The 26,501-nt window shown below is 40.5% G+C and overlaps 1 protein-coding gene across 9 annotated transcripts in view; it reads right to left on the bottom strand.

Moving 5' to 3' along the window:
- The window catches only part of atp8a1 (ATPase phospholipid transporting 8A1), a 231,901-nt gene that overhangs the window by 87,402 nt on the left and 117,998 nt on the right, over positions 1 to 26,501 (bottom strand). For 5 of the 9 annotated variants that reach the window (XR_004575679.1, XR_004575682.1, XM_013132813.3 and 2 more), the window contains 7 exons: positions 24,454 to 24,565; positions 24,138 to 24,303; positions 23,748 to 23,753; positions 20,665 to 20,792; positions 17,126 to 17,203; positions 16,732 to 16,820; positions 12,100 to 12,144 (listed from right to left, as the gene is read on the bottom strand). Coding sequence is in view for 5 of the 9 variants with exons in the window: in XM_013132813.3 (XP_012988267.2) it covers positions 12,100 to 12,144; positions 16,732 to 16,820; positions 17,126 to 17,203; positions 20,665 to 20,792; positions 23,748 to 23,753; positions 24,138 to 24,303; positions 24,454 to 24,565 (624 nt within the window). In the remaining 4 variants the exon portion in view is untranslated. The remainder of the gene's footprint in view (positions 1 to 12,099; positions 12,145 to 16,731; positions 16,821 to 17,125; positions 17,204 to 20,664; positions 20,793 to 23,747; positions 23,754 to 24,137; positions 24,304 to 24,453; positions 24,566 to 26,501) is intronic. The other 4 variants (XR_004575680.1, XM_034291711.1, XR_004575681.1 and 1 more) reach the window with 3 other exon arrangements.

Genomic DNA, 26,501 nt, shown 5'->3' with positions numbered 1-26,501 from the left:
TAGTTACGCTTGGCTACCCGTTGCAGTTTGAATTCAAACTAATTTAAATAGAACACTGAAAAACCAAACAAACTAAAAAAGATTATATCCAGGAAACAAAGACAAATTATATCTTGCAAAATAAATCTAACATTGGTTTACTTTCCAGGTGGCCTTAAATGATGCGCATCTCCTTCACCTTTTCCTGGGAGATGGAAATCTGGTAAGGTGGCGATTTTGGGATATTGCACATGTCTATATCACAATTTTGATTAATAGTGCATCCCTGTAAGGAGATATAAGTGCCTGGTGATTGGACAATACAGAACGCCGAATAATCAATGTAGAAATGTATGGTCTTCTACCACTTTTCCAACATATTAACATAGTTAAAATGAATGGTTAACCAGACTAGTGTTTAACATCTACGCAAACTATCGCATGATCATTCAACGGAGATATTTACTCAGCAGAAAAGTCCCACCTTGTAAACCAATTATTGTTTTAAAAGATAAAAATAAGAGTGAAAACGAATCAAGCCCATTGAAACAGAGACCATCCTTTTCCTGAACAACATGCTGCATACCTGTACCTCATTTTAATTGGTATTATTGGATATTTCAGACAGTGAGGTCACTCATAGACAAGATCCCATTCCTAAAAGTGTGATGTGGATGAGCATGGGAATTTTAATTAAACGATCATGTTTAGGGGTGTCGCAATATACCGGGTATTGACGATGATAGTTAATGACATTGCTATCATGTTAACAATACACATTTGATAAAATTATTCAAAAAGTATTCACTAGGCAAAACTAAAACCCTGTCGGTTTTATGATACCTTATTCATGCCACTTATAGACAAACCATTCATGTGCTTAAACAAAGAAACTGGACGTATGCACTGGCGTTGAAATCAACTTGTTATAGCCCCACTAGAACCCCTGGGAGAGATCCGCAAAGAGGCGCCGTTTTAGAAGCCTATTCACATGGATAAAAGGACGTTGTATTTTTTCGATACCTTATTCATGCCACCTATAGAGAAACAATGCATGTGCTTAAACGAGACTGGACCTGTGCATTGGTGTTGAAATCAACTCGTTAGGCCCACTAACCCCCGGGAGAGATCCGCACAGACGGACTGTTTTTGTAGTCTATTTACATCGAGGTAAAGTTGGTTTTATATTCAGAGATTCAACAGACATTCAACAAAGTTTCAACAGAGATTCAACAACAGACATTCGAAGCAAACATTTAAACTTTAAAAACTACTTGCATTCTTTACTGATAACTATGACTGCCTTATCAAAATATTCTATATTAGGTTGGATAACTTTCACAAGCCTTTATTTGATCAAACAATCAAACAGATTTTATGCGCATTCTCTAACATTGAAAAACGCTATTATTTCACAATAACCTTTTCAAAAAGTCTCACAGAAACTTCATTCCAAGTTCAAAGCATTCGACCCTAAGGTGGACAACTTTTACAATATGAAAAATATCCAGATATCCAGAAATCAAAACTCAAATCTTTAAACTTCCGCAAAACTTGCTAATAATATTGTTACCCTGAATTTGTTTGGTCAAGATAATCGTGTAGGGAAAAGGTGATATCTTGACAGCCCTAGTCCAGACTAAATCTTTTATACAGGGCAAAAATGTGACCTATCCTTTCTGAAAAAATTGACAGGCTGTTATTTACCTAGAGTTAAAGGCTGTATCTCAATTTGCATATTTTTACTACATACTAAATATATGCGCAGGTGATGGTAAGTATTTACTGTAGCTGTTAAGTATATAGACACTATGAACATGCTGGGACATACTACCTCGCCATAAAATTGCATCCTCTTAATTAGACCAGAGACTAGGCAAAATTAAGCACAGTGCTAAATCCACCACACTTTTGTAACGTATTGTAAATGTTTGGCTTTGGCCATAGGCCCCTTGAATAGCTAACAAGCACTCCTTGCCAGAATGAAAGCTACTGGAAGGGGTCCAGTTATCAGATCCAATGATGCAAAAAAGCTGTTGATGAAAATGACACTGTACTGATTACTGCATGGGAACCGCACATGACCAAGGATTGTGGATGGTCCCATACAATAGAAGAGATCTGGAGGAGTACAATGCTTTGAACAGTGTGAATCAGACTCTCCTAGCCTGAGCAGTGCCAGTAGAACTACTATGTTTCTACTATGGAATGGTCATGAGAATTGAGCCCATTCTAGTAGGAATGTAGACAAACATGGTAAAAGCTAAAAACACGCTTAAGCAAAGGTAGCTGGCTACAACTAGCTAGATACCGTCAACATCAGTACCTAATGTACTGCGGCCAAAAATGACGAATAATGTTAACCCACCTATCATGCTACATTTCATGGCACAATAATGTTTATCTTTATATGATATTAATGAATAATATTAATTCAGCAACTATCGAATTAGGTACAATAAATATGTTGGGCATTGCGCAACGTGTTGGGGTCTATAATAAATTAAAAAACATGCACAGTTGCATAATAAATAATCTACTGGAAATTGTGAAACATCTGGGCACTATTGGCATACTATTTCCAATGCACTATAGTTTGGGATATACTATTCTTAATGACACATACATGCAGTTGTGCTCATAAGTTTGCATACCCTGGCAGAAATAGAGACATTTTTGAATTTATATTGAAAATATGACTGATCATGCAAAATAAAAAGTGATCAAATAGTGATCATATGAAGCCATTTATTATCACATAGTTGTTTGGCTCCTTTTTAAATCACAAAGATAACAGAAATCACCCAAATGGCCCTGATAAAAAGTGTACATACCTTTGAATGTTTGGCCTTGTTACAGACACACCAGGTGACACACACAGGTGAAAATGGCAATCAGGGGTGAATTTCCCACACCTGTGGCTTTTTAAATTGCAATTAGTGTCTGTGTATAAATAGTCAATGAGTTTGTTAGCTCTCACGTGGATGCACTGAGCAGGCTAGATACTGAGCCATGGGGAGCAGTAAAGTACTGTCAAAAGACCTGCGTAACAAGGTAATAAAACTTCTATAAAAATGGAAAAGGATATAAAAAAGATATCCAAAGCCTTGCAAATGCCAGTCAGTACTGTTCAATCACTTAAGTAGAAAATGTGTGGATCTCTTGATACCAAGCCAGGTAGACCACGAAAGATTTCAGCTAAAACTGCCAGAAGAATTGTTTGGGATACAAAAAAAAAGCCACAGGTAAACTCTGAAAAAAGACGGTGAGGTTGGTTCAAGGAGTACAACCCAACGATACTTGAACAAAAATGAGCTGCATGGTCGAGTTTCCAGAGAGAAGCCTTTACTGTGCCAAGGCCACAAAAAAGCCTGGTTACAATATGCCCAACAACACCTTGACACGCATCACAGCCTCTGGCACACTGTAATTTGGAGTGACGACACCAAAATAGAGCTTTATGGTCACAACCATAAGCGCTATGTTTGGAGAGGGGTCAACAAGGCCTATAGTGAACAGGATACCATCCCAACTGTGAAGCATGGTGGTGGCTCACTGATGTTTTGGGAAGGGTGTGAGCTCTAAAGACACGGGGAATCTTGTGAAAAAATATGAATGCAGCATTTTATCAGAAAATACTGGCAGACAATTTGCATTCTTGTGCACAAAAGCGGCGCATGGGACACTCTTGGACTTTGCAGCACGACAATGACTCTAAGCACAAGGCCAAGTTGACCCTCCAGTGGTTACAGCAGAAAAAGGTGAAGGTTGTGGAGTGGCCATCACAGTCTCCTGATCTTAATATCATCAAGCCACTCTGGGGCGATCTCAAACGTGCGGTTCATGCAAGATGACCAAAGACTTTGCATGACCTGGAGGCATTTTGCCAAGACGAATGGGCAGCTATAACACCTGCAATAATTTGGGGCCTCATAAACAACTATTACAATAGACTTCACTCTGTCATTGATGCTAAAGGGGGCAATACACAGTATTAAGAACTAAGTGTATGCAGACATTTGAACGGGATCAGTAAACAATTTGCTTCATTGCCATGTTTTATGATTGTGCCATTTTGTTATGACCTAGTTGAATGAATGTGAATCCCATAAGAAATACAAGACGTGTTTTGCCTGCTAATTCATGTTTAATTACAAATGGTACATATATTACCAATTCTCCAAGGGTATGTAAACTTTTGAGCATAACTGTATAATATGGGTAATATGAATGGATATGCCATTTTAGGTTTAAAACAAATTGTACAACACAGGTTTGGGAAACAAAATACTGCTCTATTCTGTGCAATGTTGCCAGAAGAAAAGAAAAATCCATCAGCTGGCCAGGTCTGGCCTGAAATGACTCTATAATACACTAGATGCGAGTGAAACGAGGCGTGGGGATGGATTATTAAGCTGCACAAGCCTGGCGTCTCAACTTCTGGATAACACACAGTCAATAGCTACCCCCTCCACCTCCCCAACGAATCGGAGCGCAACATGGGCTTTCGGTTTTTCTCTCAATAGAAATACTAAGAAACACGGGGTCTGCCAAATTCCTGAGGGCTGCCAAAGAAAATGGCACATATTCATTTAGCACCCGTTGGGGATAGAAGGGTAGGGTGTCAAACATGGCTACCTTGGCTCATCGTGTTTGAGTGACCGTTTGTGGTCGGTTGGTCTACATTCACCCCCTTCAAAGCATGTAGATACCAGCAAATACTTCCAGGTTGAACGAGCAGGGTGATAAGAAGCAGAAAGTCTTGGAGAGAGATGCTTTGGCACTGGGAATTGTTGTGATGATGCAAGTTTGTAATCACAAACTGGACATCAAAAAGACTTCACGAAAATGTGTATTTTATAACAGGGTAAAATAGAATAAAAAAAAAAGATTAACAAAAAATGGAATAAGAAAGTAAAAGAGACAAATAAATAAAATCAACAGAGATTAGTAACCAAACAAGTTACGACATGTTTATAAATAAAAATAATTATCAGCAAATAATCATAATATAAGATATCACATGCCGAGAAGGCATCAGAAACTGCCTGAAAAGGCATCTTGTTCAAAAACTCAAATGGTTCTACCTTTTTCAAGATATCTAATGGCAACTAGGCCATGTGGTATAAGAGTTCAATATACACCGATCACCCATTACATTATGACCACTGACAGGTGAAGTGAATAACACTGAATCTTGTTATCATGGCACCTGTCAGTGGGTGGGATATATTAGACAGCAAGTGAACATTCTGTCCTCAAAGTTGATGTGTTAGAAGCAGGATAAATTGACAAGTGTAAGGATCTGAGCAAATTTGACAAGGGCCAAATTGTAATGGCTAGACGACTGGGTCAGAGCATCTCCAAAACTTCAGTCCTTGTGGGGTGTTCCCAGTCTGCAGTGGTCAGTGCCTATCAAAAGTGGTCAAAGGAAGGAAAAGCAGTGAACTGGCGGCCAAGGCTCATTGATGCATGTGGGGAGCGAAGGTTGGCCTGTGTGGTCTGATCCAACAGATGAGCTACTGTAGCTCAAATTGCTGAAAAAGTTAATGCTGGTACTGATAGAAAGGTTTCAGAACACACAGCGAATCGCAGTTTGTTGCGTATGGGGCTGCGTAGCCGGAGAGTCAGGTTGCCCATGCTGACCAGTCTCCTGCCGAAAGCGCCTACAATGGGCACATGAGCATCAGAACTGGACCACTGAGCAATGGAAGACATTGGCCTGGTCTGATGAATCACGGTTTTCTTTTACATCATGTGGATGGCCAGGTGTGTGTCCGTTGCTTACCTGGAGAACACATAGCTCCAGGATGCATTATGGGAAGAAGGCATAGTGTAATGCTTTGGGCAATGTTCTGCTGGGAAACCTTGGGTCCTGCCATTCATGTGGACATTACTTTGACATGTACCACCTATCTGAGCATTGTTGCAGACTATGTGCACCCTGTCACAGCAACTATATTCCCTGGTGGAATAGGCCTCTTACAGCAGGATAATGCACACTTGCCACACAGCAAAAATGGTTCAGGAATGGTTAGAGGAATAGAACAAGTTCACGATGTTGACTTGGCCTCCAAATTACCCAGATCTCAGTCCAGTCAAGCATCTGTGGGATGTGCTGGACAAACAGGTCCGATCCATGAAAGCCCCACATCGCAACATTTTTGTCCATTAAAATAAAATCTAACGGATCAGAAATACGGTCATTTTTTATGTTGGAAATCACTATTGTAGCTTGAAACGGCAGATTTTTATGGAATATCTAAATAGGCATACAGAGGCCCATTATCAGCAACCATCAGTCCTGTGTTCCAATGGCATGTTGTTTTTTAATCCAACAATATAATTTAAAAAGGCTAACTGATCACTAGAAAACACAGTTGCATGATATTACAGCTGAAAACTGTTGTGTTGATTAAATAAGCAATAAAACTGGCCTTGTTTAGACTTGTTGAGTATCTGAAGCATCAGGAACTGTGGGTTCGATTACAGGCTCAAAATGCCTCTGTGGTCTAATCTTAGAAATGAAGACTATTCCATGCAAGAATTTGCCAAGAAACTGAAGATATCGTACAACGCTGTGTACTACTCCCTTTACAACAGCGCAAACTGGCTCTAACCAGAATAGAAAAGGGAGTGGGAGGCCCCGGAGCTGTGTATTATGGACAAACTAATCTAAGGTTGAGGTGTTCAGATCACAAAGAATATGTGTGAGATATAGACCAAATGAAAAGAGTACTGGAGTACTGCTTGATGCCAAATGACAAGCAATATGGCGGTCTGGGGGCGCTTTGGTGGTTGTGAAGTGGGAGATTTGCACGGGATAAAAGGGATCTTGTAGAAGGAAGGCCATCACTCCATTTTGCCATGCCATACCCTGTGGGGGGTGCTTGATTAGAGCCATTTTCCTCTTACAATAGGGGAATGACTGAAAGCATGGCTCCAAAGCATGTGAGAACTATTTAAGTAAGAAGCAGTCAGTTGGTATTCTGTCTTTATTGGAGAGGCCAGCACAGTCAACGGATCTTGACCCTAGATGAGCTGTTGTGGGAGCATCTTCACTATATGGTACGTAATAGGTGCCCATCAAGTCAACATAACTTGTGGGAGGTGCTTCATGAAGCATGGGATGAAATATCTTCAGATTACCTAGAATGCCAAAGGTCTGCAAGGCTGTAATTGCTGCAAATGGAGGATTATTTGACGAAAGCAAAGTTTGAAAAACAATTATTTCAATAAAAAATCATTATTTCTAACCTTGTCAGTGACCATATTTCCCATAAATGTTGCTAGATTTTCCATTCAAATTCATTTTATGCATGTGTTCATGGAAAGCAATGAAAGACAAGGTCATTTCTAACTGACCTCTTTTGAATGCTAGTGTATTTGGATGCAGAACCCTGAAAAGCCTTGCAGTGTTTTTTCGGGATGCCTTTCAGCATCACTATCAGGCGAATCGACTTAAGGCAGACAACTGTCATTTGCTACCTCCGGCAGAAATCAATTGAAGATTCCCTGATAAATAAGAGACTATGGATCAGGTATTGCTTTGTGCTTCTATGGAATGGAGCTTAATGGGATTGCTTTATGGCTGCCATTAGCCACTGGAATAACTGCCTAAACCCTGAGGATGGTTCGATAAGGCTCTTAAGAGCCATCCGGGTATAATCCCTGGAAATCCACTGAAAACAAATGTTGCATTGGGGGACAGAGAGAGAAAGGACAGAGCAACGGAATTTAAACCAGGGCTGTGGCAGATGCTATGTTCCAAGGAACAGAGGCGGTGTTTGAGAGGGAATCAATCACACTCCTGTATTAAAACATGCCACATGCAGAGATTAAGCAATTTTTCATCAGCAACCCACCAGCCCGCTAGGATAAATGTAAACCAAGAAAGACAAAACCTAGAGGTATTTGCCTTTCTTGGAATTGGTCTTATCTTTGTCTACAGTGAGTCTCATGAAGTCATGATCAAATTATTTTTCTTTGATCCAGCTGAAAAGCAGTGTGTAATTAGACTACACATGAAAACAACACACTTATCAGATTACCTAAGACTTGGAAACATATTGCTACCTAAGCACCTAAGCCAAAACAGAAGATTGGTGTTTCAATATAATTTACATTGTTGCCAAACCTGAGTTATTGAATACCTGCTTCAGCTCGGCTAGGATTCATCCTGTCACTAGGACACAATGGCCCTGTTACGGCAAATTCTGTTTGTTGCCTCGAATGCACTGGATGGGTGGAAACCCAAAATAAATGACATGTGTCAGTGGTTTCACAGGTCACAATTGATTTACCTTGGTGTCTAGAATGTCTTGTGTGCAACTGACCATGTTCCTGGCTCGAAAAAGAAAGAAAAGCATGGTTTCTCATGGAAACAGCTAATGGGATGTATCTGTAATTGACATTATCAGATGGTAGACAGCAGGCAGACCAACAGTTTGATTGATTCTGCTCCAAAGAAGCTCATCGTCCTGACCTCAAAATGTCATGGCATGTACAGGTGCTGGTCATATAATTAGAATATCATCAAAAAGATGATTTATGTCAGTAATTCCATTCAAAAAGTGAAACTTGTATATTATATTCATTCATTACATACAGACTGATATATTTCAAATGTTAATTTCTTTTAATTGTGATGATTATAACTGACAACTAATGAAAATCCCAAATTCAGTATCTCAGAAAATTTGAATATTACTTAAGAGCAATACAAAAAGATTATTAGAAATGTTGGCCAACTGAAAAGTATGAACATGAAAAGTATGAGCATGTACAGCACTCTACTTAGTTGGGGCTCCTTTTGCCTGAATTACTGCAGCAATGCGGCGTGGCATGGAGTCAATCAGTCTGTGGCACTGCTCAGGTGTTATGAGAGCCCAGGTTGCTCTGATAGTGACCTTTAGCTCTTCTGCATTGTTGGGTCTGACGTATTACATCTTCCTCTTCACAATACCCCACACATTTTCTATAGGGTTAAGGTCAGGCGAGTTTGCTGGCCAGTTAAGAACAGGGATACCATGGTCCTTAAACCAGGTACTGGTAGCTTTGGCACTGTGTACAGGTGCCGAGTCCTGTTGGAAAATGAAATCTGCATCTCCATAAAGTTGGTCAGCAGCAGGAAGCATGAAGTGCTTTAAAACTTCCTGGTAGACGGCTGCGTTGACCTTGGACCTCAGAAAACACAGCAGCAGTCCAGTCCTTTTTGTCTTTAGCCCAGGTGAGTCGCTTCTGATGCTGTGTCTTGTTCAAGAGTGGCTTGACACAAGGAATGCGACAGCTGAAACCCATGTCTTGCATACGTCTGTGCGTGGTGGTTCTTGAAGCACTGACTCCAGCTGCAGTCCACTCTTTGTGAATCTCCCCTACATTTTTGAATGGGTTTTGTTTCAAAAACCTCTCCAGGGTGCGGTTATCCCTATTTTTTGTACACTTTTTTCTACCACATCTTTTCCTTCCCTTCGCCTCTCTATTAATGTACTTGGACACAGAGCTCTGTGAACAGCCAGCCTCTTTAGCTATGACCTTTTGTATCTTGCCCTTCTTGTGCAAGGTGTCAATGGTTGCCTTTTGGACAGCTGTCAAGTCAGCAGTCTTTCCCATGCTTGTGTAGCCTACAGAACTAGACTGAGAGACCATTTAAAGGCCTTTGAATGTGTTTTGAGTTAATTAGCTGATTAGTGTGGCACCAGGTGTCTTCAATATTGAAACTTTTCACAATATTCAAATTTTCAGAGATACTGAATTTGTGGTTTTCATTAGTTGTCAGTTATAATCATCAAAATAAAAATAAATAAACACTTGAAATATATCAGTTTGTGTGGAATGAATGTATACATTATACAAGTTTCGCTTTTTGAATGGAATTACTTAAATAAATCTACTTTTTGATGATATTCTAATTACATGACCTGCTACTCCAGGCTGTAAGTCTGTTGAATCTGAGAAGCTTGTCTGCTGATTCTGTTGTGGCTATGGGTCTCCCAGACTCTGTCAGAGTTTCCTCCAGTTTCTATGTGCCTTTTGATGGTGTAGGAAATTGAAATCATTGACACCTTGGCTTGCTTTGCAATTTCTCTGAAGGAAAGACCTTATAGAGGCTTATAATGGTCTGTCTTCCCTTGTTAATTACCAATCACTTTACTATACTTCCAGCAGAAGAATAACTCCAGTATCATGGCTTAATTTACTTTGATTGAGTGAAGTGTCGTAAGTTGTTAACCCTTGTTACTTGTTCCCTGAAAAAGGCCTGTAGATGCCAATAATGTTATAACTACCAATAACGTAATACATATTCCACTCTTAATGTAATAAAAGTCAGTAATGTAATAACTTTTTGCCCATAATGTAATCAATTCTTACATTATTGGCTTGCTATTACGCTATTGGCTGGGTTAATAAAAAATGTATGTTATAATAATTGGAGCCAATAATATAATATATACTTATATCACTATGTGTATAAATTGTAGTTATTGAGTGTCAGACTTCCATTCCATAACACTTACCCTTACTGTTGCTTCTTTCAAATAGCTGCTCAAATATCTGACCAATCCTGTCACCTGAATAGTAGTCCTAACTCTGATAAAACACAAACAACACACTTCTGTTAATTACAGTTTTACAGAATTTTGTAATTCATTTGGGGATTTATGACAATTTCAAACAAAAATACAGGAAATAAATAGACACAATCCATATTTAATCTTCCATTTACATCCCAATATGGCCTCTTTGAGACCTCTCTAAATTCTAACCCTAACCTTATTTCACAAAACAAACTAAACCAAAATCTTAACTGTATTATTCCAGCTGGATATTGATATATGAATGAGAACATGCTATGACACATCACGTGAAGTGTACCCATTACCTATAGTCTCCAAGAAGCCCTATTTTCTATTAATTTCCTGTATTTTTGGTCCATCTGATAGGGCCTCTCTGCTACCTACAACGTATAGTTTGAAATTGTCATAAATCCCTAAATAAATGACAAAACATTCTAAAACTGCATGCAAGTAACAGAAGAATTCTAAGGAACATGCTGACAAAGCTAGAAATGTCTGACACCACGAGGTCATGTCAAAACATCCACCTTTGCAAATAGCCTTCGAACATCAGATGGATGTACGATCACGCAATCTACCATGATGATTTCACTCAGTTTTTGTCTATGTAAAACACATTACATAGAGAATGAGCAAGAACCCTGTACCTAGTTATGAGACCTCAAAGAGGAAATAGTTCTGGTAAGTGTTATGGAAGTCTGATCAATAAAACATATACACAGTGACATGAGTATACTATTATGTTATTAGGTCCTATTATTATGTATTATTTTTGATTAACCCAGCCAATAATGTAATAGACAGCCAATAATTGGTAAGTTATTACATTATTGACTTTTATTACATTAAGAATGGATAAAGTATTCCGTTATTGTCAGTTATTAGATTAAAAGTAGTTAGTACATTGTCTGCTACAAGGCCTTTCTTTATAACTCTGAAATGTACATCATTTTTCAGTTTTTGGTAACCTACTTGTGTTTCACCTCTGGCAGTTTATCGCTTTCCTTGGTACCATTTCAGGTTATTCACTGTACTTGAACTGCTTAAATTTCAATAAAAACTGGGGAAATGGGTGTGTTTTATAACTTTTGACCGGCAGTATACATCTGTGTAAGGAAGTGTGCAATGTCAGCATCTCAGCAACTAGGCTAATTGTAATGGGTGGATGGGAAGAAGATCATGAACCCTCCTGTGAATTTTAACACAATGGAAAAAGTTTAAAAAAAGAGCAAAACGTTTTACTATTTTACTGTTACAATCATATACAACCCAAAATGCATATGTTGGCCTTGGGTACAAAAACTATTCTTGCAGCATTTAAACTCAGCCCATAATTTCAGCCAACACCCTTCAATCTTTCCCACAGTTTCTAAATCCAATAAAACAAAGATTATATACAAAAAGTTGTTAACAGCAGAAACCACAGACACATACGTTTCTCTCCAATGTACAGCACAGCACCCACAATGCAAGACTTCACAAAACTTCACAGAAGCAAAAGAGGAGCTGGGGCACACAGTTCATACCATCACAGCTTTCTTACCAGTCGTCCTCCGCAAAACTACCATCCTCCGCCTCAGGGACGTGGCTGTTGAAAGAAAATCATGTTGCAGAGTACTGTACAATCCACCATGTTCTGTTAAAGTGCAGTGGCAATAAATGCAATGGACATTAGTTGGTTATCTAGAGGCGATGGGTTCCTCTGGGGACATTAAATAAGATTGGTTAAGGAAGGCTTGTATCTCACATGAGGGCAGGTCACTAGGCTAGTGGTTAGTAATGAGGCGTTAGTATGGAAGTGGGATGACTGACATTTCTATGGTAAAAGAGGACTGCTAAGAGCAGCTGTGGCTTTGTTAAGTTTGAGAAAATATAATTTTTTTGTATTATTTTCATCAAGCTGGAGAGAAGAGCAGGGTCAGGCCTCTAAGTCCCAGCTCGGGTGTGTGTGTGTGACAGTAGGCTGCAGTGTTCCCCACTGGGAATTCTAAATGTGGTCACTGCACACACTACTCCAAGACCAGGGAACAACATTATTTCTTCTCTTCATTCTGGTTCAGGTTGATCTTAGTTTCATGTGTCCAAAGAATGCTGTTCCAAAACTGGGCTAGCTTTTTTAGATGTTTTTGGCAAAGTCTAATCTGGCCTTTCTGTTCTTATGAATGGTTTCCTAAGTGTGGTGAACCTTCTATATTTGCTCTCGTGAAGTCTTCTCTTCATGGTACACTTGGATAATGATATGCCTACCTCTTGGAGTGTTCTTCACTTGGCTGGATGTTTCTTTACCATGGAAAAAATCCTACGATCTCAGACTAAATGTTATCTTCCGTGGACGTCCAGGCCTTTTTGTGTTGCAGAGCTTTTTCTCTCAGAATGTACCAAACTGCTGATTTGGCCACTCCTAATATTCCTGTTCTCTCTGATGGATTTATTTTTTTCAGCCTTATCATGGCTTGCATTGAGTGCTCCTTTAACCGAACTGTTGTGGGTTTACAGCAACAGCTTCCAAATGTGAATTCCACACCTGGAATCAAGACCGTTTACCTGCTAAATTGATAAAGAAATATCGACGGAATAGCCCACACCTGTCCATTAAACAGTTTTTGAGTCAATTGTCCAATTACTTTTGGAAACTTGAATAAGAGGGGCTACATATTAAAGAGCTCTAATTCCTAAACCCTTCCTCCAATTTGGATGTGAATACCCTCAGATTAAAGAGACTGAGAGACTGCAATTTACGCCCATATTCATTTCAACTGTAATTTGAATATATTTTGGACAAAATTATAAAACAGACAAAATTACAAAACTTGTGTCAGTACTGTTGTGGAAATTCTTGAACTGATGTATACTTGGTCCTATACATGTATAAATGGGTTACTAGTTAAAGGTACGGACTCCCCATGTTTGGATGAGAAAAGGAATGTAGGAGAGGGGGATCTGGTATTTGCCTAGGGGGCATCATTGACTCGGCAGATTATAAGGTTACTCAATCTGCGCATCTATATAACTCATCAGGGCATCTATTGTCTGTCCGGATGCTGTAAGAGCTCTTTAGAGTTCAAGAGGTTACCCATGTGGACAGCCTGCCCCTTGTGTGAAGCCTAGGTATTGACAGAACAAGGGGAATGTGTTTTATTGACAAGACAGATGGGCAGCATCTTACCACTCCCCTTTTAACTGTAATAAATACGGACTGTTCATGTATCTACTTCAGAGACTCCTCGGATGATTATTTTTGTAAGCGTTTGATGCGTCGCTCTATTTGCAAATAAACTTTTAATTGTGCAAGAGAAGATAATTTTTTCTCTGTCCTTTAAAAGTTCTGATCGATGAAATTGCCATCACAGTGCCCAGTAATTCTCAGACCTAACTGTAGATGACGAGAGAACATTATGGGCGATATATGTTGCACAGAATGATTGTGAAATGTTGTTCATAGTTGTGCCCTGGAATAAAGTACATACATACATAGCACACTTTATTAGGACTATTCAGCCAACACCACAGACATATACACAACTCTCAAATTCTTTATCTGGTTTTGAAAAGACCGAGGTGAGGACCAGTAAAATATTCTCAATAATTATGATTTACCATGGGTTACTTTATTTCTGAGGACAACTGGTCTTCGCAAGTATTACTGCGCAAAGGGATAACGTCAGCTGGGATTTCCTGGTCTCATTGGATTCTAGCGACTCCCTCAGGTGGTCCCGGCACTGGTAAAAGCTGATATTGCATGGTAAGTGACGATGTACTCACATTGCGTTCAAAGTGAGGACCGGTTTGAATGTGAAACTATTGAAATTAGGAAATTTTGAGAGACATTTTGCATACACAATAAAAACATTTAGGCTTCGGGTTAAGTTTAGCACTAGGATTTAGGTTCATGGTCAGAAATAGGCCTAAATGTAGAGTTAGGTGGCCTAGTGGTTAGGGCATCTGACAAGTTTCCTAAAGGTCCCTGGTGTTAATCTACATATCGCCAAGATGAATACTATGTTGTTATGTCCCTGAGCAAGAGAGGTAACCTTAAATTGCTCCTCCTCCCCTGTAGCATTTCCCCACAGGGTGTTGTTGTTAATAAGAATTGGTTCCTAATGGTTGCTTTCACCTGGTTAAATTATGGCAAAAAATTTGTTTACATTTTGGGGTTTTGGGGAGCTAAGGTTATGGAAAATAGGATTATTAATGGAAAAAAAATTGGTCCCAAACATTTCCACACTGGTATAGTAAAACAAGACCAAGGCCAATTGTCATGTTACACTTACCATGTGACTCCTGCTGGACATGGTGCTGTCCATGTTGAAAAGTGAAACACTAGACATTAACCCTCCGAAAAGCAATAAGATTGGCTGTGTTAAACAGCAGTTTGAACACGAACCAAAGACTAGAATTTCCCTACTCGAGGCCAAAGCAGGATCATTATGAACATGTAGAAACTATTTCTCAATCCCAGAAAATGTAATTATTTATTTTCCACGTGCTTCTTTGAGGCTTTGTTCGCTGGTCCATGTTCCAAGCAGTCAGGGTAGCAGGTGAATGAGAGGTTCAAGGTTGGTGGATAAAAAAGATACAGAAAATAAGTTTCAAAAGAGAAACATTTTTGTGGCGGATATAGCAAACTATTGTGAAAAATAATATTTAGTCAAAATACAATATTTTTAAAACAGTACAATATAACGTCAAAGATAATATTACAATTATTTTCTCCCCCCATTACTACTTTACAGGACAGTCACTGTCAGACAGCTCAGTTATTTGTTCCAGATCAGTGGTAACTATATCACTCAATGCATTTCTTTGATGTAGTGGTTCTCTGGGGAACTCCTAATGACGTTAGTAGATTAAGAATGTACATTTCAGTAAGATTCTTTTGATTAGTAGAATTCAAAGCTTAGCAACCCACTGCCCGAGGGCATGGCAGGTGACATTGCCCTATGTATGATGCCGATTTTCAAGCTCCAAGCTCCTCACTAAAACTCAATTTGGACACAAGTCTTTTACTAAGCATTGCGCTCACGTTCACCCTGGCCATTATCTTTTATGTTTGGAGGCTTATGAAGACATCTAAAACTGGCAATAGGCCTGCAATGGCAAAATAAACCTATAGTTGGCCTGGTTCCATCTGATTTTGCTTTCTTAATAAAATACATTACAGTACATTACATTTCGATCAGTTAGCTGATTCTCTAATGCAGGGCAACTTGCATGTGTTATTGATTGTATGAACACATTACATACCTACAGTAGATTACCAAATTACTACAGGATTATTTAGGATAGTGTAAATGAATTGGGTACCAGGTATTAAGCTTATGTCGGGGTAATCGAGCCATGGCCACTTTTAAAATAAAATTAAACACAGGGGATGATCAATATGGTATTTATGACAGGCTAGTTAGTAGTTATATAAGCAAATTGTGCAACAGAGGGTTACACAGTGCAGCCGAGTAGGCAATGAAAACATAATGTAAATTAAATTTCAACCACACAATTCTGGCAGCAGAAAACCTGCAGTCACACAAACTTTTTTTCCCCCTATACACACCTGAACATTAGCTGGGAAGGTGTGCCAATAACCCAGACTCCTCCAAGATTGGTTTGCAAGTAAAACAGACTTCCAAGTGGCAGTCAACATGAAACTGTTTTAACTGTAATTTGGTCAAAATCAATGTAGAGAAAAGGGTGTTATTTAGGAAACCACTGTACCAAGGGAACTTTTTAGTTGCCTGTATTACACAGAAATCTCTCATTTTCAAAGCGCAGAGGGGAATAAAAATGCATTAGACTGCCTGAGCCAAATTTCAACCCAAAACAGCGCTGAATAAAAAGATTACGTGTGATTAAATTGCCAAAAATGAACAAGGCCAAAAATGAACAAAACTAAAATGCCAGAGATCTCACACAACTAACTCCAGAAAAGAAAACTGTGAAACCATGGGACTAGCTCATTAATTATTTGTAAAGAATTGGCATGCAAACATTGGTCCTTCCGTTATTTATAGTCCACGTTGAGGGGAGGGACGCACTGAAGCAGCATCTAATGAGGAGGCAAGAGAGAGTGCAAAGAGGACCCAGATATCCTAGGGTACATGTTAACTCTAATGAAGAGGATAGGGGTGGAATGAGGGGGTAGGTAAACAAACAAGGGGAGGAGGGATTCGAGTCTTACCCGTATGTCACACCGGCGATGGTGCACTTCTTGAACTGCATCACGTTGCAGGTCAAGGTTCCCGTCTTGTCAGAAAAGATGTACTTCACCTGTTGCAAAAATTTGACGAAAGAGTCAGTTCATAGCAAATATGACAAAAGAGTCAGTTCACAGCATTGATCCGAGACGGCCAATCGGGGCTGAGTGTCGATCCAAGACACACCACAGATGGGTGCATTGAGCATATGCGGCATTCAAATGAATCAATATACTGGCACAACCAGTTCACTTCCATGATTTCACTAAATCACAAATGTGGATTTGTGGATTTCATGCAAGAATGTACAAGCAAAGGAGAATGTAGGACAATGCAAGTCAACACATCATTTGTGAACTGTAGCATGAGCAGAATTACCTGTCCCAGTTCTTCATTCAAGTTGGAAGTGCGAGCCACAGCTGGGGTGTTAGTTGGCTCATACAGCATGTCGGTATCCTAATATAATCAGAATCAAGCATTAAAAAACGAATGTGGATAAGAAAAAATATATACAAGGGTTGTGACAATCTTATCATACTCATATCCGTATGAGCAAGTTCCAAATGCCAGCAAAGCATATACCTCAACTGTGCATTACTGCACCATCCCTCGCTTATCAGTGTGATTCCTTTACTAACCCACACTGTCTCTATTTACACTCACCTAAAGGATTATTAGGAACACCATACTAATACTGTGTTTGACCCCCTTTCGCCTTCAGAACTGCCTTAATTCTATGTGGCATTGATTTAACAAGGTGCTGAGAGCATTCTTTAGAAATGTTGGCCCGTATTGATAGGATAGCATCTTGCAGTTGATGGAAATTTGTGGGATGCACATCCAGGGCACAAAGCTCCCGTTCCACCACATCCCAAAGATGCTCTATTGGGTTGAGATCTGGTGACTGTGGGGGCCATTTCAGTACAGTGAACTCATTGTTATGTTCAAGAAACCAATTTGAAATGATTCGAGCTTTGTGACATGGTGCATTATCCTGATGGAATGGGTACATGGTGGATGGGTACATGGTGGTCATAAAGGGATGGACTAGTCAGAAACAATGCTCAGGTAGGCCGTGGCATTTAAACGATGCCCAATTGGCATTAAGGGGCCTAAAGTGTGCCAAGAAAACATCCCCCACACCATTACACCACCACCACCAGCCTGCACAGTGGTAACAAGGCATGATGAATCCATGTTCTCATTCTGTTTACGCCAAATTCTGACTCTACCATCTGAATGTCTCAACAGAAATCGAGACTCATCAGACCAGGCAACATTCTTCCTGTCTTCAACTATCCAATTTTGGTGAGCTCGTGCAAATTGTAGCCTCTTTTTCCTATTTGTAGTGGAGATGAGTGGTACCCGGTGGGGTCTTCTGCTGTTGTAGCCCATCCACCTCAAGGTTGTGCGTGTTGTGGATTCACAAATGCTTTGCTGCATACCTCGGTTGTAACGAGTGGTTATTTCAGTCAAAGTTGCTCTTCTATCAGCTTGAATCAGTCGGCCCATTCTCCTCTGACCTCTAGCATCAACAAGGCATTTTCGCCCACAGGACTGCCGCATACTGGATGTTTTTCCTTTTTCACACCATTCTTTGTAAACCCTAGAAATGGCTGTGCGTGAAAATCCCAGTAACTGAGCAGATTGTGAAATACTCAGACCGGCCCGTCTGGCACCAACAACCATGCCACGCTCAAAATTGCTTAAATCTTTCTTTCCCATTCTGACATTCAATTTGGACTTCAGGAGATTGTCTTGACCAGGACCACACCCCTAAATGCATTGAAGCAACTGCCATGTGATTGGTTGATTAGAAAATTGCATTAATGAGAAATTGAACAGGTGTTCCTAAAAACCCTTTAGGTGAGTGTATATAAACAATCCTGAACACAAATGGCAAATTCATACATTAGCAAAAAGTGTAAATATATAATGCATGGCTGCCTGCTACTTTTAGTTCACTCATCCCACCCATGGTTGTTTCACTTTTGAGAGAGAAAAACAATCTTCCTGGACTGCCAAAACAATCAGCATTTACCTTTAAGTTTGACATTCTTCAATCATCTAAAAATATATTTTTACTGTCCCTCCTTCCAAAAGTATAAATTCATTTACTAAGTTACAACATATAACCAAATGCTTTTGTTACTTAACATGTTAAATTCTTTCATGGATATATTCATTCTGGATATATAAAACAGTTACACAGTTGTTATATGTCATGCAATCACCCAATGGTAATCTGCATTTAAATCCTGACCAGTATGATCAAAGGCCCTGAAGACAGATTGCAAGCCTCCCACTTGGCTGTCATGCAGACCAGTTGCTGTTTGCTATTGGCATGGCTGGTCAGGGACTGTTTGTGAAAGTTGTCAGTGCCTTTGTAAAAAGACCCACATTTGTCCACTCAAGTCGGGAACGTACAACAGATGACACAGTGCATCTGAGTGAAAAAAAAAAATTATTGAAAAAATGTTGAAGAACAATACCAGACAGCCACATGTCACATGACTGCTCAACTCTTGACTGGCCAACAGCACACGCAAAGAGCTGCAAGGTAGTTATTTGTACTTGTGCCAGATTACGAAACAACTGGAGGTTGTCGAGTGTATAATATTTCAAATAATATTTGGAATGCAGAAAAAGAGTGAATATTTATAATAAAAGTAACAAATGCCGCAATTAAAAGTGACAAAGTTGCCCTCACTGGATTCAAACCTGGGTCACCCATGTGAGTGGCTGTGTGTTTAACTACTACACCACAGTGCTATACATCTGCCCAGTGATAATTTTGTCACATATTAACACCACGCCAAGTTTGAATATTTCACTAAACACCATTAAGCATTGTGTTAAACTGACTAACGTTTCTTATTAAGTTTACCTCCACCACAAATAGTATCTATGAAATGTATGGCTTTAGCCACTGGCCATTTTAACAGCTTATTAGCCAGTAATAGGCTTACTGCTATCTAACTTACTACTTGGAATAGTCATAAGATTTGGGCAATTGCTAGTGTGACTGAATATGAACTTACAGCCAAAGCTACATCATGGCACAAAAAAGTTCATTTTTATTTCATTCATGAATGACATTGATACAATAACAATCAATATAGGAGACAATAACTGACTTTCTCGTCAAGTGAAAAGACATGTGAATCGTGGAAACCCCTACTCTTTTACTGCCTAAAGGGTTTTTATCTAGCCTATATTACCCCCCAAAATCCACCAGAAACAATACAAAACATTTATTTTAGGCTTACTATAACGCAGCTACTGAAGGTTGTAGCCGGCAAAGTTTTTAACCTGTCCTGACCCAAAAACCATGCACCGATGCGTACTTTGAAAATCTACGAGAAATAGTCACAATATAAACAGTTTTTAGGGTTACTATTACATAGCTACTGAAGGTTGTAGCCAGCTAAGTTTTTGTCTATCCAGGTTCTCTGTCTGTCTGTCAGTCAATCAGCCAGCTAGCCACTCACCCACCCACCCACCCAGTAAGAGACATTCGCTCTTTTTGGCCAGCTCCGCTTACGCAGTCTGGCAATAAGCTCCCGTCACATGATTTGAAATTGCTTTCTAGCTTAAAAGTCCCACCCTGTTAATGCATAATTTGTTAAGAAGACAAAATAAGAATGAAATCTGAACCCAGTCTATTAAAAGAAACAGCAGTGTATCCCCCTTCGCGAACAACACGCCACACACACGTGAATACATTTGATTGAGAGTGGGATTGGTGGTGATATGTCTGAGATAGGACGAGGTCACATTTAGACCAGGTTACTTTTTAACAAAAAGGGGGTTTTTAGAGGATCTTGGCAATTTTCAATGGTGCAATTACATTAACGGAGTGCATTTTAAAACTGAATTGACTGGGGAGGATTGAAATCTCCATGGACATTACTCACCCAGTTGATGAAGAAGGCCTGGGTGAACTTGATGACCTCCAATGTAACCAGCAGACTGATGGGGATCAGGTTGTTGAAGAGGATGATGAAGGTCAGGAAGTTGAGGAAAAAGTTTGCAGCACCACCATCTGTTAGGAAGACAAGTTGGGGGGTAGAAGAGAAGCAATGGACAAGGATCTTGTCAGCATTCAGTCCTGTGAAAACTATCAGGGGAAAAGCTTGTGCCCAAACCAAAGTCCCATCTAATATATTATACAACACTTTGTAGACTATCTTGTATTTATGTTATGCATTATGTGAGATTCAATACCATCTATTCCAACCCACCTCTTCTCTCGCCACTGTAATTGATATTTCCTCCAATCATGATACCATACTAACATTTTACACCCCCCCCCAATACGTTCCCATAAATCTTGTTACAGAATTGGACTGATAGAAGGTGCTTATTATTCATTGTATACAGTAACAGCAGCCTTAGCATCCATGATCCAGGCAATTAATTCCACAAAGCTCTGTGCAAATTGATGGATTCATGTTCACCCGACCCATGATACAATCATAAATAATACAACACATTTTATGAAGACATACCCCACTGACACCATAGCAGTTCACACTAAAACACAAGGGATGTAAATTACCTTTTCTCCGCTTGCTGGAGTTGTAAGAGTTACCTTCCTCAACCCAAACATTCACCCTTTAAATTTAGCAGAGAGGGAGCCCTTATCCCCAAAACAGAATGATTTGAAGACTAAATAAAAAGTGGAGGAAAAAAGGGTGTGGCAAAACAGAAGCTACACCGCTTTTAGAATGACGGCACAGAGGGATGAAGGAGGGCTTGCCAGAGGTGGGGAGGAAGACAAACATGTTGAAGTTCTCAAGACAAAGGGGTGAAAGGCTGAAGGGGAGGGTAAGTTCAAAGCATGTTTCCGACCAACAAATACAGCAAAAGTGCAGGTGGATGATTTTGATCATAATTTTGTGGTGTGAATGGCCTGGAAGTAACTATTTTTTGTGATTTCTTTTTTATAGAGTACATTTCAGTCGTGAGCAAGTCAATCACAACAAACCAAGACATGCAGGATCCATCAGATAACCCCATCTTCTGATTATGTCGGAATATACTGTGTCCATATATATTTGTATATGGTAATAAATGTGCAATTTTGAGTTGGTGGTTGTTTCTCTTTGAGTGAATGCATTTCCAAAAGTAAAATTCCATCTCCTCTGTGTGGCAGATGGCCTAAGGGTGAGAACGTTGAACCAGTAACTGAAAGGCTGTGGGTTCGAATCGTTGGTACGACAAGGTAAACAATCTAGCATGCCCTTTGAGAAAGGTGCTTCACCGAAATTGTTCATCTAAGTTGCTCTGGATCAGAGTGCATATCAAATGACAAACATTGTAATATAAGAAATATAATGCAACGTTCTGCAACAGTGAGCGCCAGGGGCACCTTCAACCTGTCTTTTTAGGCACACAGACAAACCAGTGCTGCATGGTAACAGGTGCAGAGTGGGGTCCGCTCATCAAGGACAGTCAACAGACACCTTTGCGGTTTCCTGGGGAAAACCTGGCGACCTGCTTTTTAGTGGATGGGTGTGTTTAGCAGGTGGCCAGAATGCATTACAAATGGCTGCAAGTTATACGCACAAAGGTAGGCTGTTAAGATTGACAGACTGGGAACCATGCCAGTTAAGATGGATGTCAGCAGATGTGAGTGGAGTAGACTGGGTCATCATCAAATTGTGTCGCGCATGCATAATCACAAAACGAGCCCTTGATGAAAAATATCTGGTTTGACGTGTTTGGCTTCTCTCCCGATTGACCACTGCGCTCTGCCGATACAATCGCCAGAACAACATTGTTTCAGCCTTGGCATGTCTCAATGTGCAATTACTTAGAAGAAATTTGGGTGTGCGGCATGAAAATGCCACTGTGGAATTTGATATGATGTGAATAATTGGTCACCTCTTTCTTTTGACATGGGTTGGAGAAATCTGCGTTTGACTTAGTCCCCCCCATTTCATCCCCCCTCCACTTGATAGAATAAGTCTCAAGATGGACGCCTGCTTTATGACTCACATTACCCTCGTTGATACATCACTGTTCTCCCGTCCCATGTATTTGGGGTCTTTAAAGTGGGAGTTTGAAATATTGGAACTCCAAACGTGAGTAAGGAAATCCTTCGAGATTGAGCCAATCGGAGACGATGAGATCAATGTACAGAGAGCGAGGGGGGAGTGTGGGTCATAAAACATGCTTGAAATTGATCAGGACACCGCCTCTCCTAACACAGGCCTAGTTGAATAAAGAAATGGTTGGTGGTGACACGTTAACTAGTTTGCAAACCAGGCTTGCAGAATCCCTGCAAAGGATGCAATGGCTAGTTGACTATTATTTTTACTGAGGAAGAAATTAGTGTTACCAGTTTTTCTGTCAATGGCAGTTGATCTAACTCCTGCTCGTTTAGACTGAAAAACAGAATCAGTCTTGTGCTGAATAGGTTTTGCCTCTCTCTTATCACTGTTGCCAGTTCTCTCCTCAACTGATGGTGGCATAGGTAGGCATTTAGAAAATGTCAGTCAGTGCCCTCTGGGGGCACTGCAAACATGGTATTGCAAACATGTAGAAGCTTCCTGTATACAAGAAAGCTTCCTGAGTGCAACCTTATCTCTGCCTCTGAGGACACAGAGCAGAAAGGATATTTTCATGACTACTGGTAGGTTTGTGGTTAAAAGGGTGCAAAAAAAGTGTTTGGAACTGAGACTGTGGTTTGCGAAGAGTTTAACGTTTCACAAGAATGGTGGAGAAAAGGACAGGGGGTGGGGACACTGTTTGGATCAAGCACTAAAAAGAATGAGCTGGAGGGGAAAACCTATCATCAGGTCCCGGGTCAGTGCCGTCCATGGCAAAGGGGGGCCCTTATAAAGCAGGGCTACCTTATAGGGGTGCATCCCTTATAAAGTAGGACTGCCTTATACAGGGGGGCTTCATTTGCTTAGCAAAGGCAGAGCTTCAGTTAGGGGGTTAGTATGGGAGAGTCATTCACGGATGGCCAAGGCTTTTAAATGGTTGTTACCTGGAGCTGTTAAAAAGGGGGAAAAAAAGATAATGAAAAAAAACGACAATAACAAAGAAAAACAAACAACCAAACAGAACGTTAGAAATGAACAAAAGCATACAGCAGCGCAATGATATTCAACCATTTCTTTCATTCACATCACATGTCTATGCATGTTACAGCACAGTCAGTTTTACGTTTACATAGGAATTCCATCATTCCCCATAAGCCACACGCTTCACTTGTGACGTGATGCAAATATGTATGTCAAATAGAGGCAAATGGGAAAATTAAAACAACCGCACACTGACACTAACAAAAAGGGACCTAGAAAACAACGCAACTAAGCAGACGTGGCGGTCAAGTGAGACAAACTATGAGTAATACATCTCATGTTGGCGCTCTTACAGTTCAAGTCCATATACCAGGCTGCATTGCCGTACTGGTACTTCCAGATGGTTTGTCCAATGGAGCACACCAAAGAGATGGCCAACAGACAGCCAAACAGCACCAGAATCTGAAAGTTTGTGATGCGCTCCACGTTGGAAAGTTTCAGAGGCGGCCGTGTAGAATTCTAGACAAAGACGGATTGGAAATGTTACAAAACAAAGAAAGGAACATTTTATTAAGCGTCATATTTGGTTTTACCTACCTACCTTACTTGAAATCTTTCTAGAGATCTTTAATAAAAAGCAGAAGCAGAAGAAGCAGAAGAAGGACTCACCTGCATGAGCTTGGTGTCATGTCCAGTGTAGACCACGATGCCATGGACCCATTGAGTGTTCCTTAATTGGGCACCTCGCAGCAGAATCTGGTCCGGACCCAGAGGCACTGTGCTGGAGTCCCAAACAAAAGTGTTCATGAACTTTTAACCATAGTATGGTGCGGAAAAGCATGTGAAAGTATGGAACTCAAACAGAATGTTGGGCAGAAATCAAGTGATGATCCTGACCATGTGTTTACTCCTAGGATGATATTTCAGCAGAATTTTGGGAGGAATTGACTCAAACATGCAATTGGGAACTTCAGGAATGACCAGGACAATCAAAGGCATACACCTACAGTATCTCACAAAAGTGTGACAACACTGAAGAAATGACACTTAGCTACAATGTAATGTAGTGAGTGTACAGCTTGTATAACAGTGTACATTTGCTGTCCCCTCAAAATAACTCAACACACAGCCATTAAAATCTAAACCGCTGGCAACAAAAGTGAGTACACCCCTAAGTGAAAATGTCCAAATTGGGCCCAATAAGCCATTTACCCTCCCCGGTGTCAGGTGACTCAGTGTTACAAGGTCTCAGGTGTGAATGGGGAGCAGATGTGTTAAAAGTGGTGTTATCGCTCTCAAACTCCCTCATACTGGTCACTGGAAGTTCAACAACGCACCTCATGGCAAAGAACTCCCTGAGGATCTGAAAAAAAGAATTGTTGCTCAACATAAAGATGTCCTAGGTTATAAGAAGATCGCCAAGACCCTAAAAATGAGCTGCAGCACGGTGGCCAAGACCATACAGCGGTTTAACAGGACAGGTTCCACTCAGAACAGGCCTCGCCATGGTCAACCAAAAAAGTTGAGTGCACATGCTCAGCGTCATATCCAGAGGTTGAGCGGGGAAATAGAGGTATGAGTGGTGCCAGCATTGCTGCAGAGGTTGAAGGGGTGGGGGGTCAGCCTGTCAGTGCTCAGACCCAGAAGGAAGTCCCAGAAGGAAGCCTCTTCTAAAGGCGTTGCACAAGAAAGCCCTCAGTTTGCTGAAGCAGACGGATATGGATTACTGGAACCATGTCCTGTGGTCTCAAGCGTGTCAAGCGTGTGTGGCGGCAAGGTGAGGAGTACAAAGACAAGTGTGTCTTGCCTACAGTCAAGCATGGTGGTGGGAGTGTCATGGTCTGGGGCTGCATGAGTGCTGCCGGCACTGGGGAGCTACAGTTCATTGAAGGAACCATGAATGCCAACATGTACTGTGACATACTGAAGCAGAGCATGATCCCCTCCCTTAGGAGACTGGGCCGCAGGGCAGTATTCCAACATGATAACGACCCCAAACACACCTCCAAGACAACCACTGCCTTGCTAAAGAAGCTGAGGGTAAAGGTGATGGACTGGCCAACCATGTCTACAGACCTAAACGCTATTGAGCATCTGTGGGGCATCTTCAAACGGAAGGTGGAGGAGCGCAAGGGCTCTAACATCCACCAGCTCCATGATGTCGTTGTGGAGGAGGGGAAGAGAACTCCAGTAGCAACCTGTGAAGCTCTGGCGAACTCCATGCCCAAGAGGGTTAAGGCAGTGCTGGAAAATGATGATGGGCACACAAAATATTGACACTTTGGGCCCAATTTGGAAATTTTCACTTAGGGGTGTACTCACTTATGTTGCCAGCGGATTAGACATTAATGTCTCTGTGTTATTCTGAGAGGACAGCAAATGTACACTGTTATACAAACTGTACACTCACTACTTTACATTGTAGCTAAGTGTCATTTCTTCAGTGTTGACACATGAAAAGATATAATCAAATATTTACATAAATGTAAGGGGTCTGCTCCTTGGGGGACATATGGACTTCCTGTATGACGTGTGTTAGGCAAGAACTTCGGGAATGATGTATGCATAATCGGTGACTTGTAATTTATGATTGCATGGTTGTGTTCATGTTTGATGTTTTAGAACGATTGATAATCACCCCAGACAGGTGTTATAACAGTAGCGAGGTGATTGATTTTTAACAAATGGTTCTTAGGGTTCTGGAATGTTAAATTCCC

Source organism: Esox lucius, chromosome 4 (assembly GCF_011004845.1).
Source record: "Esox lucius isolate fEsoLuc1 chromosome 4, fEsoLuc1.pri, whole genome shotgun sequence".
Taxonomy (NCBI): Eukaryota; Metazoa; Chordata; class Actinopteri; order Esociformes; family Esocidae; genus Esox; species Esox lucius.
Note: the sequence above shows the minus strand (reverse complement) of the source record. Positions and strands in the feature narration are given on the sequence as shown.